This window comes from Dipodomys ordii, unplaced genomic scaffold (assembly GCF_000151885.1).
Source record: "Dipodomys ordii isolate 6190 unplaced genomic scaffold, Dord_2.0 Scaffold93, whole genome shotgun sequence".
In the NCBI taxonomy this organism is placed as follows: domain Eukaryota; kingdom Metazoa; phylum Chordata; class Mammalia; order Rodentia; family Heteromyidae; genus Dipodomys; species Dipodomys ordii.
The window spans coordinates 4,335,997-4,352,266 of NW_012267309.1; the positions used below are offsets into that span (position 1 = coordinate 4,335,997).

At 37.4% G+C, this 16,270-nt stretch overlaps 1 protein-coding gene across 3 annotated transcripts in view; it reads left to right on the forward strand.

Moving 5' to 3' along the window:
* The window catches only part of Kdm4c (lysine (K)-specific demethylase 4C), a 302,738-nt gene that overhangs the window by 68,201 nt on the left and 218,267 nt on the right, over positions 1–16,270 (forward strand). For all 3 annotated transcript variants that reach the window (XM_013026410.1, XM_013026411.1, XM_013026412.1), the window contains exons 5-6: positions 335–528; positions 12,573–12,622. In XM_013026410.1, coding sequence (XP_012881864.1) covers positions 335–528; positions 12,573–12,622 — 244 coding nt within the window. The remainder of the gene's footprint in view (positions 1–334; positions 529–12,572; positions 12,623–16,270) is intronic.

Here is a 16,270-nt window from a genome sequence, read left to right on the forward strand (position 1 = left end):
TCTGGCTTTTTCTGTTTATGTGGTACTGAGGAATTGAACCCAGGGTTTCATGCATGCTAGACAAGCATTCTACCACTAAGCCACATTCCTACTCCTCATATATACTTATACCAGTAGTTACATAGAAAAACATTATGGTATAGTAATTTTGGATTAATTATAATGGATTTCTGTGTGTAGGTCTTACATTACTATTACATTATTTTTATTTTTTTTTCAGTGAAGTAAAATATATAGTATAATGATTGGGAAATAGTGGTTTGATGAGTAAATGTTATCTTTGTTAGTTTATTAACATGTGATTCCTCTCTTTTTCTCTCTTCCCTTGCTCCAGGGTGTGGATGAATGGAACATAGCCCGCCTAAATACTGTCTTGGATGTAGTGGAAGAAGAGTGCGGCATTTCTATTGAGGGTGTGAATACTCCCTACCTCTATTTTGGCATGTGGAAAACCACATTTGCATGGCACACCGAGGACATGGACCTCTACAGCATTAACTATCTCCACTTTGGAGAGCCCAAGTCTTGGCAAGTGTCTTCTTTAATATTTATTGCCTTCAAGTTTTGAAATTTGGGCATTATGACTTTGTATTTTGTTTAAGAAATGTAGAAAGTTTGTCAAGGAACTTTTCTCAAGAATTTTCTTTCGAAGAGCATTCTTTCTTTGATTTGATTCAGATTGATATGAACCATAAGGAAGTTTTTGGCTATAATTTTCTTCTCTGCCCAGAGAAGAAATAATTCTCTGCTGAGAAATTATAAATCCTGTGATGACTGGTATGTATGAAGTTACCTGCAAAGCATTTTGTGGGTCATGGATTAATTTTGTTTTTAGCATTAGGTGACTTGGTAGACATCTTTACTTCCTTTGGGAAAGGTATATGTGAGGTACTTAGGAATAAAAAATTGACTTCATAGAGGTAGAAATTCAGGTTATCTTTACAGTTTTGGCCTAGCTTCTAAATGACAACTTTATTCAATCTATGCATAAAAGGAGAGGACGAATGAATCAGGACTCCTATTAGCATGGTACATACCTTTAGATGATAAGGGTAAGGAAAATAATAACATGTTAATATGAATGTGTCTTTTAATGGTATTTTTGTATTTGTGTCTTTCCTCATCTTAGCAATGATATGAAGATGTTGCATTTCTATAAAATATGTTACATTCATTATTTATTTGTAATGAGCCTGTTGTTCATACTGACATCCTTTACGATCAGCTGATTTCATGTTCTAACTTGTTTCCATTGTTTTGGGTATGCAGAGAGGTTAAATATTAGTTCTGTTTTCTATAGTGTATACATAAACATGTGCTTTACAGTCCAGGAAATGTTCTATTTCTAATGGTTGTGAACATAATAGGATGCTCTCCAGGGGTTGTGTCAGCCTAAAGGGTCAGTTGTCTCTAATTGGAAGATAACAGCCTCTTTGAATTTCTCCTATTGATGTACTGTTGAAATGCAATGCTTAATACTTATCCTTATCCTTAATTTTCTACGAGGTTTTACCATTTGATGACATGTAAAGTTGAAAGCTTCTTTGCGAAAAATTAAATATAGCTAACTTACTAATGGTTAATAAGTGGACATTTAGTTGGAAATAAACTTGTATTTGGAAGGGTAAAGATCCTAGAACATTCAATAGAAATTGTCTTTTTTTTCTGGCCAGTCCTGGGGCTTGAACTTAGGGCCTGGATATTGTCCCTGATCCTCTTTGTTCTAGCCTTGAGCCTATGCTGGCTTCGAACCATGATCCTCAGATCTCAGCCTCCTGAGTAGCGAGGATAACAGGTATAAGCCACTGGTACCTGGCTTAGAAATTATTTTTTATTTTATTTTATTTTTTGCCAGTCCTGGGGTTTAAACTTGGGGCCTGCGCACTGTCCCTGTGCTTCTTTTTCTGGAGACTAGTACCCTACCACTTGAGCCATAGTGCTACTTCTGGCCTTTTCCATTTATGTGGTACTGAGGAATCGAACCCAGGGCTTCATGCATGCTAGACAAGCACTCTACCACTAAGTCATGTTTCCAGCCTAGAAATTAATTTTCTTCTTTGTATTAAGTGTTTGGAAGACATTCCTCCTTCTCCTCCCCCTCTTCTTCCTTTTTCTCTTCTTCCTTTTTCTTCCTCCTCCCTTTCCTTCTCTTCCTTCTCCTCCCATTTCCTTTTTGGGGAACAAGAAATTCTCTCTCTCTCTCTCTCTTTCTTTTTTTCTTGCCTGAGCCACCCACCCTCAATTTCTGCTTTCCTATTAAGAATGATGATTGCCTTTTCTTCTTTGGGAACAGATTGATGTTGATTCCTGAAGAATACTTATGAAAAACTCTCCTAGTTCAGAGTCTTATATCTCTGGTAAAGAATATCACTGTTCATGAGTGATAATCATTATACCCCTTTCCAAAATATTTCTTTCTCTCAGCATGTATAGTTTCAGTAGTAAATTACTTTATTAGTTATTAGGCATATAGACTCCATTAAGGATAGATTTATATTATCACTATTATCTTTAACCTTGGCCATTATTTATAATGATTAAATAATAAAACCCAGCAGTGAGTTATGACAACTAATCTACATTCCATTTCTAGGATAACTAGATAGGAAAAGAGTACTATACATGGTGTTAAAGTACATTTTTCCATTGATTTATGAAAGATTGTGTTGCTGGAGCATAAATAATTTTGGAAAGAACTTTACTATCACTTTTAGAAATTATTATAATGTTTTTGAAGTAAGCTTTTATAGGATGTAAAAGCAATACAAAGCCATGCATATATTGGGGTGGGCAGTAGCTATGGCAGAGTCTAGACTCGAAGGACCACGTATTAGGGCTCTAGTATTTATTATGCCATTGACATTTATACCTACACAAATACCTGCACTTCTGTGGTCCCCTCTCTTCTTACCTACAAAATCATTAGGTTAGCAGAAATAATCTTCAGTGTTTTTTTTATTTCTTTTTTGTGGTTGTGATCAGTCCTAGGAATATTTTTATTTACTTAGCAAAATGAGAAGATGACTAGGTAAGTAGGTATTTGTACCTGCATGTGCTGGTTTCCTTTTGTATTTGTCTACTGGTTGCGTTGCATCTAGCCTTAGCTGTGCAACAGTTACTTTTTTCTGGTGGATGTTTTCTTCTGTGTTGTGTCTGTTCCTTCAGTGTGTCCTCTCTCTTCTCCTAGCCTTAGAAGCCAGCATTTAATGTCTGCTATGTCCTCTTCTACAGTTTTACCCTCAGTTCAGGATATGATTGATTACTGCACTGACTTCTATGACTCCCTTCATACTTCAGGTCCACATTTCTGGAGTTTGAACCTAAGGCCTCAGATTCTTGCTTTAGTTTTTTCCCCTCAAGGCTGATTTTCTATTATTAGGCTTTCCCTCCAGCTTTTTGATGGTTTATTGGCAATAAGAGTCTGATAGATTTTCCTGCTTGGGCTGGCTTTGAACCCTGATCTTCAGATCTCAGCTTCTTGAATAACTAGGATTACAGACATGAGCCACCAGTGCCTGGCTACTTTTGCATCTTACCAGTGTTTGTGATCACCCCCTTCATACACTTCTTTTCACCTCCATCCTGTGGATGCTTTGAAATTAATTAAGGTCCATTTTTTCCCCCCTTAGAATCATCAACACACAGCTTGGTTATAGGTTTGGTGCCCTGGCAAAGAATTCTTATATAGGATCTGGAGAATGTTTACATTGTTTAAGGGCAAGCAAGGAAATAGAGCATTTTAATAAATGTAAGTATTAAGAATACCAAATTTCCTGAGATTTCTAAGTCATTGAAGATATGTACAGCTCCAGTCAGAAGCTGTGAGATAAACATTTGTAGCCACTATGTATGGCAGGACTGCCAAGTAAATGTTCACTAACAGATTTATATTAAAGAGACTGTAGAGGAGCTGATGATTTATTTAAACATTTCTGGCATAAAGGTTTAAGGGAAAAGAATCCTTAGAGTAAGAAGATAGAAAACAGCTTTGGCAGCCAATGGGAAAGTATTTATTTTCTTGGAATTAATATTGACTTTGGAGCCAGAAGACTATTTTAAAATCCCAATCTGTCACTTACCAGCCAGATGACTCAGGGCAGATCACTCTACTCCTTTTATCATGAGTTTCTTTCAGTGCCAAGTGGAGGCATGATTTATTTTCTGTTACTTTGCAGGATATCTAGAATATATCTAGTATAAGAGTACCTGGTAAAATATTAGATACTGTACAAAAATTCATAATTTGTATTATGTTAGTAGCTTTATGAAAAACAAATATGTTTATGGTCATAGTAGTATCTGAAAGTCTGAGTTTGACATGTTCCTGTGTCTAGTAGAATGGGGATTTGAATATAAATAAGATATGCTTTTTTTTTCCTCTTAAGCATTATGTATTGTTTGGGGATACAGAATTCAAATGGTAACTTGAGCCTCTCTTTCCCAGATGGGGTTCAAATTCAAATGAATGAGTAAGCAGTTTTCAGAGCTTTCTTATGCTCTGTAGAGAATGAGAAATATGTGGCATAGAGGATGTGCCTGGAGTGTGAACCAAGGCCTGGAGTTCAAGAACCTCTACATCTCCCAAACAAAACAAAACATCTCTAGCAGTGGTGTGTGTTCTCAAAATGGCCCCTGTGAGAAGTGAAGAAGGCCAGGTGTAGTGCAGTAGAACCCTGGGGAGATCCCATAGGTGGCTCTATTGAAAGTATTCAAGTGCTCTTTCAGGTTGCTGGCTGGTCCATTGCATATGGGTCCATCTCCTCCTCTTCAAGGGAAATGTGATGTGGGAAGAGGGGATTTCTTTCCCTCCCTCCCTCCCTCCCTCCCTCCCTTCCTTCCCTTCCTTCCTTCCCACTCCTAGGGCTTGAGCTTGGGGTCTGGGCCCCCTCCCTGAGCTTCTTTTGCTCAAGACTCGCACTCTACCACTTGAGCCACAGTGCCACGTCTGGCCTTTTCTGTTTACGTGGTACTGAGGAATCAAACCCAGGGCTTCAAGCATGCTAGGCAAGTAATCTACCAGTAAGCCACATTCCCAGCCCTGGGGCTTTCTTTTGATGTATATAGTGAGGGCCCAATCAGGAAGTGGCAACATTGGTAACCTTCTACATTGTCAGAGTAATCTTTTCTGTTTTCATAATCATCTATTTTTAGAATTTTTTTTATTGTAAAGGTTATATACAGAGGGGTTACAGTAAGGTAATGAGTGCATTTCTTGTCTAACTTTGTTACCTCTCCCTAGTTTTCTTCCACTCCGCCCCATTCCCCCCAACTTGTAAAGTTCCTTTCCAACAAAGTGTCTTATGAGTATCCCTGTAGCATTGGTTCCCTTATTCCTTTGAATCATCTGCTTTTAAGAACTGAAAATTACGTATGAAAACATCCCATTTTTCATAGTAAATAGTGATTTTTCATAAATGAAATTATGTATCGAATCCAGTGGTTCACTCTTCTTGACACGATGGATTAGGAATGTGCCATGATTAAATATGATAAATATTGAGTTTAATGAAATACAATATTAGCACTTTGTTTTGATTTATGATGTGTTTTTGTAAGAACCAAAAAGTCCTTAAATTCCCTTTTTTTTTTTTTTTTTTGGTCATGGGGCTTCTACTCTGGTCTTGGGCACTATCCCTGCGCTCTTTAGCTCAAGGAGAGAGCTCTACTGCTTGAGCCATAGCACCACTTTGGGTTTTCTAGTGGTTAATCGGAGATAAAAGTCTCACGGACTTTTCTTCCCAGGGTGGCTTTGAACTGTGATCCTCAGATCTCAGCCTGCTCAGTAGCTAGGATTACAGGCTTGAACCATTGGTGCCTGGCTCTTAAACTCTTTAGATAGTGGTTTTAATAATTTTTTTTCTCTTTATGTACAATGTGCAGTTTAAAATTGCATAATATTGTACTTGACCACTATAAAGGGTGAGTGTGTCCTTGAGAAGAGATGGGTTCCTTAGCTTTTCACTTTCTTCATGTTGTCATCTTTATAAATGATTAGTGGGGACATAGGAGAGAAATACAGAGCTGAAGAGCACATCCTAGCCCTTTGGCTAAAGATGAGTCTAGTGTGGGGGAGGGGGCAGCTCTGTCCTCCCGTGTGCACCTGTTGAAGGGATGCTTGTGAGTTGGGTTTCCTTATTAGTAACATAGAGGCAGTAGTAGAATTGTGTTACAAGATCCAAACAGGCTCTGGCATGTTATATGTTCAATAAATGATTGCTAAGATGAGCTGTTATCATATTTATTGGTCAGTTCTGTTTCACCGAGCTCTTCAACTGTTTATTAACTAGAGAGGGCACATCAAGCTTATAAGCTTATGGCAGTAAAAAACAGGGAGTAGTGATTTAGAGTTATCTGTTAAAATAGTGGTCTTGATAAATTGGACTGATTCTTGGCAGAGCATTACTAAATAAAACAGCAACATACATAACTGTAAATAATTGAGGAAATCATCACGTCATACTGCCTTTGTCAAGAAGAAGGAACTGAGGGCTTCCCTGTGGTAGAACTGAGCTACCTTAGCTGACAGATAAAAACTAAGGTGACACAGTACAGCCAGAAGCTAGACCTGTGAGAGGCTTTTGTAGCACACATAGTGACAGGACAGGGCAGCTGAAAAAATGTTCCTAAGCAAATTTGGCAGTCTCAGGCAACCAAAAGAAACTATGGAGGGGAATCTGAAAAGTGTGAATTATTCTTTGTGCAGTGCTGGTAAATGAACAAATGGATTGAACATAGCTGAAAGGAGAAGTATAAATAGGCAATTCACAGAGAAAGTCTGAAAGTAGAAAGGGATCTAATATGTTTTAAAGGTATAGCTTTACTTGCTGACAGATTGCATTGTCAACCTACTACCATTCAAGATAGTTTTCATATTTGGGTCCATTTTTTTGAGTAACTCTCCCCAAAATATGCTTAGAGAGACTTTGTCCTTGATCATATATATGTGTTTGTAAAATTCATTAAAGAATTTGTATTTAAGCCAGGTACTGGTAGCTCATGGCGGTAATCCTAGCTTCACAGGAGGCTGAGATCTGAGGATCATGGTTTGAAGCCTGCCTGGGCAGAAAAGTCCGTGAATCTTTTATGTCCAGTTAACCACTCAAAAACTGGAAGTAGGGGCTGGGAAGGTGGCTCAGTGGTAGAGTGCATGCATGAGGCCCTGGGTTCTATTCCTCAGCACCACATTAGCAGAAAAAGCTGGAAGTGGTGCTCTGGCTCAATGGTAGAGCAATAGCCTTGAGCTGAAGAGTTGAGGGACAGCGCCCAGGCCCAGAGTTAAGGCCCCATGACCGACAAACAAAACAAAACAAAACACCCCCCTCCTAAAAAAACAAAAAACAAAAAACAACTGGTAGTAGTGCTGTGGCTCAAGTGATAAAGTGTCAGCCTTGAGCATAAAGAGGCCCAGGAACAGTGCCCAGGCCCTGAGATCAAGCCCTACAACCACCAGCACCACCAACAAGAACAGAAAAAGAATTTGTCTTTAAATAAAACACTATTCTCACTAAAAATCTAATTAGTGCATTCTTAGATCATTAGTGATTCATAGTTTTTATTGTAAGCAGAACTGTTGGGAATTTTTATTATATATGAAATTTACTACATATAAAACAAAAACCCTAAAGATTAAATGGGCAATTATTAATTTCAACAAATCAATACGTAGTTTAATAGTTGAAGACATACAATAGTAGGTATACCTTATTTGATGGCTTTTAAAGGATGCAGAAAAGCAGGCAACACAGCCATGTACTGAAAGAATTTAAACTTAGTTACATAATTGAGCAACTGTGGCATATAATTCACTACCTGGCTGTGGACCAGATCTTCACTATGCAAGGTAAACGTAATTTACAGAAGCATTTCTGGGTAGTGGTAGGCCTTCTCTTCTATATGGACCCTAGCACTTACCAAGACAAAAAGTGATTTATGCACATAGAACAGCAGCTAAGAATGAAAAGTAGTAGTTAATAAATGCTATGTGAAATGTATAATTCAAGGGATCCAGCATGAAAAGACGTGAGACTGCTGAGACTTACAGTGTCAAAGAAAGCTTCAAGGAAGGAGAATCTGGGAGGGGTCAAAGGTTGGGAATTGAAGCAGAGGGGGCGGTACTTGAGGAGAGCAGTGAGGATGAAGCCATGTGAGTTATAGAATAATTCATAGGCCAGCCTGTTGGGAGTCAGTGTGCATATCTAAGAAGATTGGAGTTAAATTGTAGAGCATTTTGAGAAACCAGACAGTGGGAAATGCAGGTTTTATATGATAGCAATAGAACTATAGCCACCCTGGAAGAGATGGGTAGAATTCAGTAGAGGCAATAAGTCTAGCTGAGAGCAGATGGAGGTTGGAATTGTGTTGCAGGAAGATGGATACAGAGTTCTGAAGATACAGTGAGGAGGATCTGTTATCAGTAGTGGTAAGGAGGCAACTTTGGTATTTCCAGTTTGTAAAGCAAGAGCAAAATGTGTAATGAAAAGAGAAAGCTGAGAATGATTTCACTTAACAGGAGATCATGAGTGTAATCTAGGGTGTGCTGAGCCTTTTGAGGTGACAGGAAATGTTCCTAAGAGTATTAGCAGGTCAGAGCCATAGAGCTAGAACTTCTTTGACTAAGATGAGTACATTGACCTCTCTGTATCCATGCCTGCCAGTGTGTCTCTGCTTAGCTACTAGGTTCTCCTGACAGGCAGAAACAGTGTTGGTGGAGGATGGGGTTAGTGAGAGGAAGGGCCGAATCTGGTTGGTCTACATGATTACAGAAGGCAAGGGACACAGTGACTGCTTAAGAGTCTCTGTCATAGGAAATGGTGGTCTAGACCAAAATGATGACAGAGAAATGAAGGCCCATTTCCTAGACCTTTCAAGATCAGTAAGCAGGTTAACACATACAACTGCCTTCTTGAGATCTTTGAATTTACACCTTACATCTTTGAATTTCCAGCCTTTGATGTATCTGTCTGCTCCTGATAATGTGATTCTTTGAATCAATACATCTTGCACATTGTCTTAAGTATATTGAATATGTGGATCAGTAGGTCAGGATCACCTCATTACTTTGGAGATGTCATTAAATACAGATCTCCAAAATTTTACTCTTTAGATCCTTTCATTTTTGTTCTGTAAAATAGATAAGGGCTGACAGTTTTTAAATTCCTCATCTCTTTAGGGTGTCTCCATAGATACTTCCTGTTTTTTATTCTCCCAGTTGCTATTTATTGCTGGCAGTGGAGGTATTAGTGATTCTGTCCCTGTGATGGTATGGACACAGAAGAAAGGTTTAGCAACACAAAACTGGATTTTTTTTTTTCTTTTTTCTTTTCTGTCAGTCGTGGGGCTTGAATTTGGCCTGGGCGCCATCCCTCAGCAATTCAGCTCAAGGCAAGCATTCAACCACTTGAGCCACAGCCCTACTTCTGGTTTTCAATGTTTTATTGGAGATAAGAGTCTCACGGACTTTCCTGCCTGGGTGGCTTTGAACCACAATCCTCAGATCTCAGCCTTCTGAGTAGCTAGGATACAGGCATGAGCCACCGACGCCCAGCTAGATTATCTTAAAGAGCCCTCCATCCCTGTGACTTAGAGAACAAAATTGTTCTTCAAGCCTCTTGGACTTTCTTGATTGAGTGAGATAATTGATTAAAGGAATGGTATGATTTGAGCAAAATTTTGTAGTTGTTACGATGGTACATGTAAAAAAAAAAGATGGTATACATTGGTGTTTTGCTGCTTGACTATTAAGTGAGGCAGCTGAATTTATTGTTTAAGTAATGATCTGATACTATGGTGGATTCCTAAAAATTGTCTTTTCTAGTTCCTTTATCTTTGGAAATCTGATGATGAACAAAAGAATAGTACTATGTGATAATTACTTTTTCAGTCCTATTGACATTTTTACTAATGATAAGTATTGATGTCCTTTGTCAGCCTATGAGAAACATTATAGAGCTTTGTGCTATTGTTTAACAATTAGGTTAACAAAGCATAAGGTTGATAACGCTGAAGTGAGAAATATGCTAAGACTTTCACAGGAATGTACTTGGGAGTAAGTGGGTTCATTTTGAGCAATGTGGGGACTCCAGCAGGGCAGAAGAATATCATCTCCTGCAAGTTGTTTTCACTCCTTTGTGCTTCATTAATGTTACCAGAGTGGTTCCTGGTGTGTCAGCTCTATTTCCGAAATATTGCATATCTGTCATTTGCTAGGCAGTGATTGGATATGAGTCATTAATCCTTTGATGATGTCAGAGGTAATTGAAGTATAGTGTGGGTTGGTTAACCGTAAGGATTTTATTCATATTCATTATGGTTATAAAATGAACTGGATTGTTTACAGAATTTGGAAATAGATTGAGACATCCCAAATCCAAAAAAATTGAACTATTTGAATAAATTATGTGTCTAAAATAGAATAGTAGTGTCTAGGGGTTCTTGTAGAAGAAAATTTAGAAGACTTGACTAATAGGGACCACCTGAGTAGGGAGGTAAAAGAGTGTTGGTGTGGTTTAGATCCTAAAAGGAGAAAATGGGATTGAAGGGGTGGGATAGATCGACCTTGCCTTACCTTTTCCTTCAGCACATAGACATACATACAGTTTTGGAAAACATGGTTAATTCAGATTAAAGGGCTTTAACTTTGCCCTTTTTTCTTTTTCTTTTTCTGTGTGTGTGTGTGTGTGTGTGTGTGTGTGTGTGTGCACGTGCATGCACATGCGTGCATGTGCGTACGTGTGCTGGGGCTTGAACTTGGCCTAGGTGCTGTCCCTTAGATTTTTTAGCTCAAGGTTAGTGCTCTACCACCTGAGCCATAGCTCCACTTCTGGCTTTTTGGTAATTAATTGAGGGTAAAAGTCTTATGGGCTTTTCTGTCCCAGCTAGCTTCTAACCACAATTCTCAGATCTTAGCCTCATGAGTAGCTAAGATTATAGATTTGCACCATTGGTGCATAATTATTTTGTCAAGTTTTCAGAAAAAATGAATATATAAACATATCTATTCACATCCAACCCTTTATGTATTCAGAGTTACCTATTATGTGCACATGTGTGTAATGAGGTAGTTGATCCCTTTGAGTAGGAAATACATATACACATGCCTATAGGTTGTACATGCTGCCTACACGATACATACACACATGTATGCACACACATCTACACTTATGCACACACATATTTTTCCTGGGTACTTAAATAATATAATTTTGTTACTAAGGGGTTGTACAGAGGGGTTACCATTTTTTAAAGTCAGGTAATGGGCAATGTCACTCCTTCCTTCACTTTTTGTGATTGTAATTCAAGGATTAAAAATAATAAGTGGTCTTAAAATGCATTGGGTTATTGTCATTTAGTTATGCTAAAATTTTATCTCCTCAATTCAGTTGGAATAATTTCATTAGCAGTGCCCTAAGGAGGAGGATATAGGGTTGAATTTTCTTTTAGTGAATTGCCTAGCTACATTGGATCCAATTAAGTTTTGCATATGTTATCAGTGGCATTAAATGCAACCAAGTGTGGTGTTAAGTATATTCAGATGCATTCCATCAGTAAAAGGAACTTCTACTTAATACATATTGAGCTACTAAACATAAGAAATATAGGTCTTAAAAAACAGTGCATCTTACTTGAAACATTAAATGATCATTTAAATGTATTTATAATATATGTAAATTTTCTCCTTAAAATGCTTTTAGAATTTAGGTAAGAATACTATTTTATGAGACTATTTGAAATGTGTTAGTGGCCTCGTAATAAATAATTTCAAGTACTTCACCTTTGATAACCCAACAACTTGAAATGAGTATTTCTGTTTTTCAAGGGTAAAAAATTAAGATTTTTAAAAAGCCACATAATAAGGAAGTGAAGTTGCATTTAAAGGGTGCTAGCTCTTTTTGTTTAAAATCTAGTTGAAAATTATAATGGTTTTTATTATTATTATTTTTTTTGTCGGTCGTGGGGTCTGAACTCTGGGTCTGAGTGGTGTCCCTCAGCTCTTCAGCTGAAGGCTAGTACTCTACCACTTGAGCATCAGTACCACTTCCGGCCTTTTCTGTTTATGTGGTGCTGAGGAATGGAACCCAGGGCCTCATGCATGCAAGGCAAGCACTCTACCACTGAGCCACCTTCCCATTCCCTTCTAATGGTTTTAGATAGCTGTGGGGCAAACATAATAATTTTATGTCCCATTCTAGTCAAGAATAAAAATATTTTAGAATTTAAAAAGACAGAAATTTTTATTTCCTTGAAAGCAAAATCCCAAACTGTTCAACTTCCAGGCAAAAAACCATATACCAAAACTAGTGTTGGTGATCTAGAGTGCTATGAAAACTGGGCTTGGCCTTTGCTTGTAATTCTTAAAGTACAGTTTTGGGAATAAGTTGGCTGATTTGTAAGTTTATTTTTCTTCCAATCATTATGTAAGGGACAGGATGCTGTGATTCTATTCCTAATCTCTATGGAGTTCCTTTCAGTGGAATTTGAATTTTTTTTGCATAACATTATTTAGGAATCAATATCTCTGGGATACTAGCTGAAAAGTTATGAACTTGTAATTTTATTTATGTTTAACATTTCAGGTATGCTATACCTCCGGAGCATGGGAAACGACTTGAAAGACTAGCCCAAGGTAAAACTTGCTTTCCATTTCTTGTCTTGATAGGTTCTGTTGTTGAGGAATTTTGCAGTAAAGAATACCAGTGTTACTTTTATTCTTCTATTAACTTTTAAATGTTTCTCCATTTGAACAGTTTTAATTTTTTTAACATAATTTGTGAGTTTCTTTTCTGTAACATAATCTTCATTATTTTTTCCATTTGGCTACTTATTATTCATCAGTTTAATATATTAATTAATACAAGTTGTAATTTGTAATTAATGCAAGTTTAATGCATATTCTCTCTCTCTCTCTCCCTCCTCCCTCTCTCTCCTCTCTCTCCTCTTACTCCTCTCTCTTGCCAGTCCTGGGACTTGAACTCAGGCCCTGGGTATTATCCCTGATCTCTTTGTGCTCAAGACTAGTGCTGTAGCTGGATGCTGGTGGCTTACACCTGTAATACTAGCTACTCAGGAGGCTGGGATCTGAGGATCATGGTTCAAAGCCAGTCTGGGCAGGAAAGCCTGTGAGACTTTGATCTCCAATAAACCACCAGAAAACCGGAAGTGGCGCTGTGGCTCAAGTGGTAGAGTGCTCACTTTGAGCTGAAATGCTGAGTGACAGGGCCCAGGCCCAGAGTTCAAGCCCCACGACTGAAAAACAAACGAACAAAGTCCTATTTAAAAACAAAACAAAAACTTAAAAAAAAAAAGAGAAAAACTAGTGCTCTACCATTTGAGCCACAGTACCACTTCCAGTTTCGAGTGGTTAATTGAAGATAAGAGTCTGGCAGGGAGTTTTCTGCCTGGGCTGGCTTGGAACTATGATCATCAGATCTCAGCCTCCTGAGTAGCTAGGAAGGATTATAGGTGCCTGACTCACTGAGCTTCTTTTGCTTGGGACTAATATTCTACCACTTGAGCTATAGTGCCACTTCTGGCCTTTTGGCCTTTTCTGTTTAGTTGGTACTGAGGAATTGGACCCAGGGCTTCATGCATGCTAGGCAAGCACTCTACCACTATGCCACATTCCCAGTTTTTTTTTTTCCTGTCTTTAAAATTATATATGAAAAGCGATTATGTCTCTAACTTTTTCTTCTTTCAAATTATAGTCTTCCAAATACTATTGCTACTTTTAGGCTTCTGTATTATTTCCCCGAAGGATTGTTTTATATAACCTCTGGCACTCAGCTTCTCTGTGGCCTGCTGGGCATGGGACTGCCCTTAAGGAAGAATGAAGGTGAATGTCCCTGGGTAGCTCTAAACACATGAGAATATGTCTTCTTGGATGGACAAAATTAACTTTACAGTAATTTGAACTTTTTCTTCTTTATAGTTCTTCATCTTCATAAAGACCAGAATGGTTGCACCCTCTGCTTGCTTGTACCTGCAGAGTTCAGCATATATAGTTGGAGCACAAAGTGCACTGCATCTGTATTTAAGAATTATAGTAATTATAGCAAAAGCAGCCACCATCTTTCTCTCTAAGCCTTGCCTTTACCTAACTACACACAGGGAGTTCAGTCAGACCCTGCCATCTTTACTAATCATCTACCTTGAAGAACATGTAGCTCACTAATGACTTACTTGTAGAGAAAGTAGTGTTCTATTAGAGTGACAAGTGTGAACAACGTATTCTGTGTTCAGCCAGAAGTGTGTCCTGGGTGAGCAGTGCCTTTCTTGTGAGGCACTGATCTAAATTTTATTGGGTTTACCTTCTTTTAGGAAAGGACTCCCCATCCCTTTTTATATATGCTTTCATTTAATAATGAAATAAGGACACTAAGAAACCCTATTGTTTGACTAAACAGTTCTGAACAGAAATTGTTGTTACCTTTCCCCAAATGATAGGAGAATATTAGAACAGTTAGAGTATCATATTTGTAAGAAGCATTGCTGTAATTTTGGCAAGCTAATAACGATAAAGCTCCAGTGTTTTTTTTTTAATGTAATACATTATAGTAATAATAGCAATGTAATTGTAATCTTGAACTTCGCTAGGAAGTATCTTCATGAATATTAAGGTGGACAAATCCTGGTTCTGGGTGATGGATTAGAGCAGAGTTTAGAAGATGATTACTGTAATCCTTAAATATATAGGTAGTGAACTTTGTGCTTCAACTGTGTATTCAGCTCTTCTCTAACAACTGTTCCACCATTTTCTATTAAGCTCATCACCGGAGAACTTTTAAAATGAATCCAGTATAAACTGTGAGCCGTGTTGAGCCACCAGCTGAAATTTGTCATATAAACTGCCTATTAATACTTTGAAGCAAATTATCTGAAAATGACATTCCAGGAAAATGGGTACCAATTTTTTAATCAATAAGAGGTTAATAAACTTGAATGATGAACACAGGTTTTAAGCTAAAGCTCTTTCACAGCATTATTTTCAGAGATGAGGTAGGAAAAAGCCCTACAAAATGGTGGAGGATTTGTATCTACTGACCACATGCCAGTCAGATTAATTGAATTCTCCTAAATAATTAGAATGATGAAATAATGCAGCAAATGTGATGGAGCATTATAGGATGTCTAAGGTCAAGGCAGCACTTGCTACATAAAATGAGAAGTGGGCTCAGATGTTTCCCATTACCTTGTCTGCACATCATAATTATCACACTTGCCTTTTATGCTTGAATGCTTTCATCTTCCTTTCTATTGAAATCCTGATTGACGAGGGCACCTACAGATATTTTATCAGAAAATATCAACCTGAATCTAATAAAGCCAGGAATTTGATTTTGCCCTTCAACTGCTTTTTCATTTATACAGGTTTTTTTTCAATATCATGTAGACATAAATATAATGAAAAATCTCAAGTGAATTGTTGCAATTTTATGCATGTTATGTGTGCCTACAATACCATTGCATTCTTTCTAACTTTTGGTTTGATCCAATTGAGTTACAAATATGGAGAATACAGGTATAATGTTAAATCTTGAATAACAGTTTGAAAGACGTTCAGTTTTTAAAATGTCTAAATCTCATCTGTTTTTAGAATTAAGAAAGTATTTTGCTGTTAAGTTAAGCAAAGTAAATGAAACTAAATTGAGAACAGATAAAATTTTTCTGAAAGAGCGTATTCCATTTGTATTGTGAATATTTGAAAAAAAATTGTAAATGACTTTTATGATAATGTTGGTTACTGAGAAGAATTTGTATTTAGGATGTCCTGTCAATATGAAAGTGGGTATGGCTATTAGGAATCTTGTTTCAAGCAAAAGTACAGAACTGAATTTGTTCTTATATTAACTTATAACAAGTAATTTAATTTTGTCAGCTTATATAGTTTGAAAAAATTAGTATTTTTTCCTATGGAGACTTTATTTGTTGAATTATGCATGCATGCATGAATGTATGTGCATGTATCTGTATGTATATATGTATATGATGTTGGTATGTTGTCCAGGCTACCCTTGAATCTGAGGACTCTAATTCAGCTTCCTAATTAACTGGAAAATAGCATGCATCACTATGCTGAACTGTCTCCTTATTTATAAAAGCAGAACAGTAAAAGGACAGAAGATCATTGCTATGAAGATTAATTTATTTTTATAAGCATGCACAGGTGTGCATGTATGATTTTATTTTATTATTTTATTTTTTATTTTTTTGTCAGTTGTGGGGCTTGAACTCTGGGCTTGGGCACTGTCTCTGTGCTCTTCAGCTCAAGGCGAGC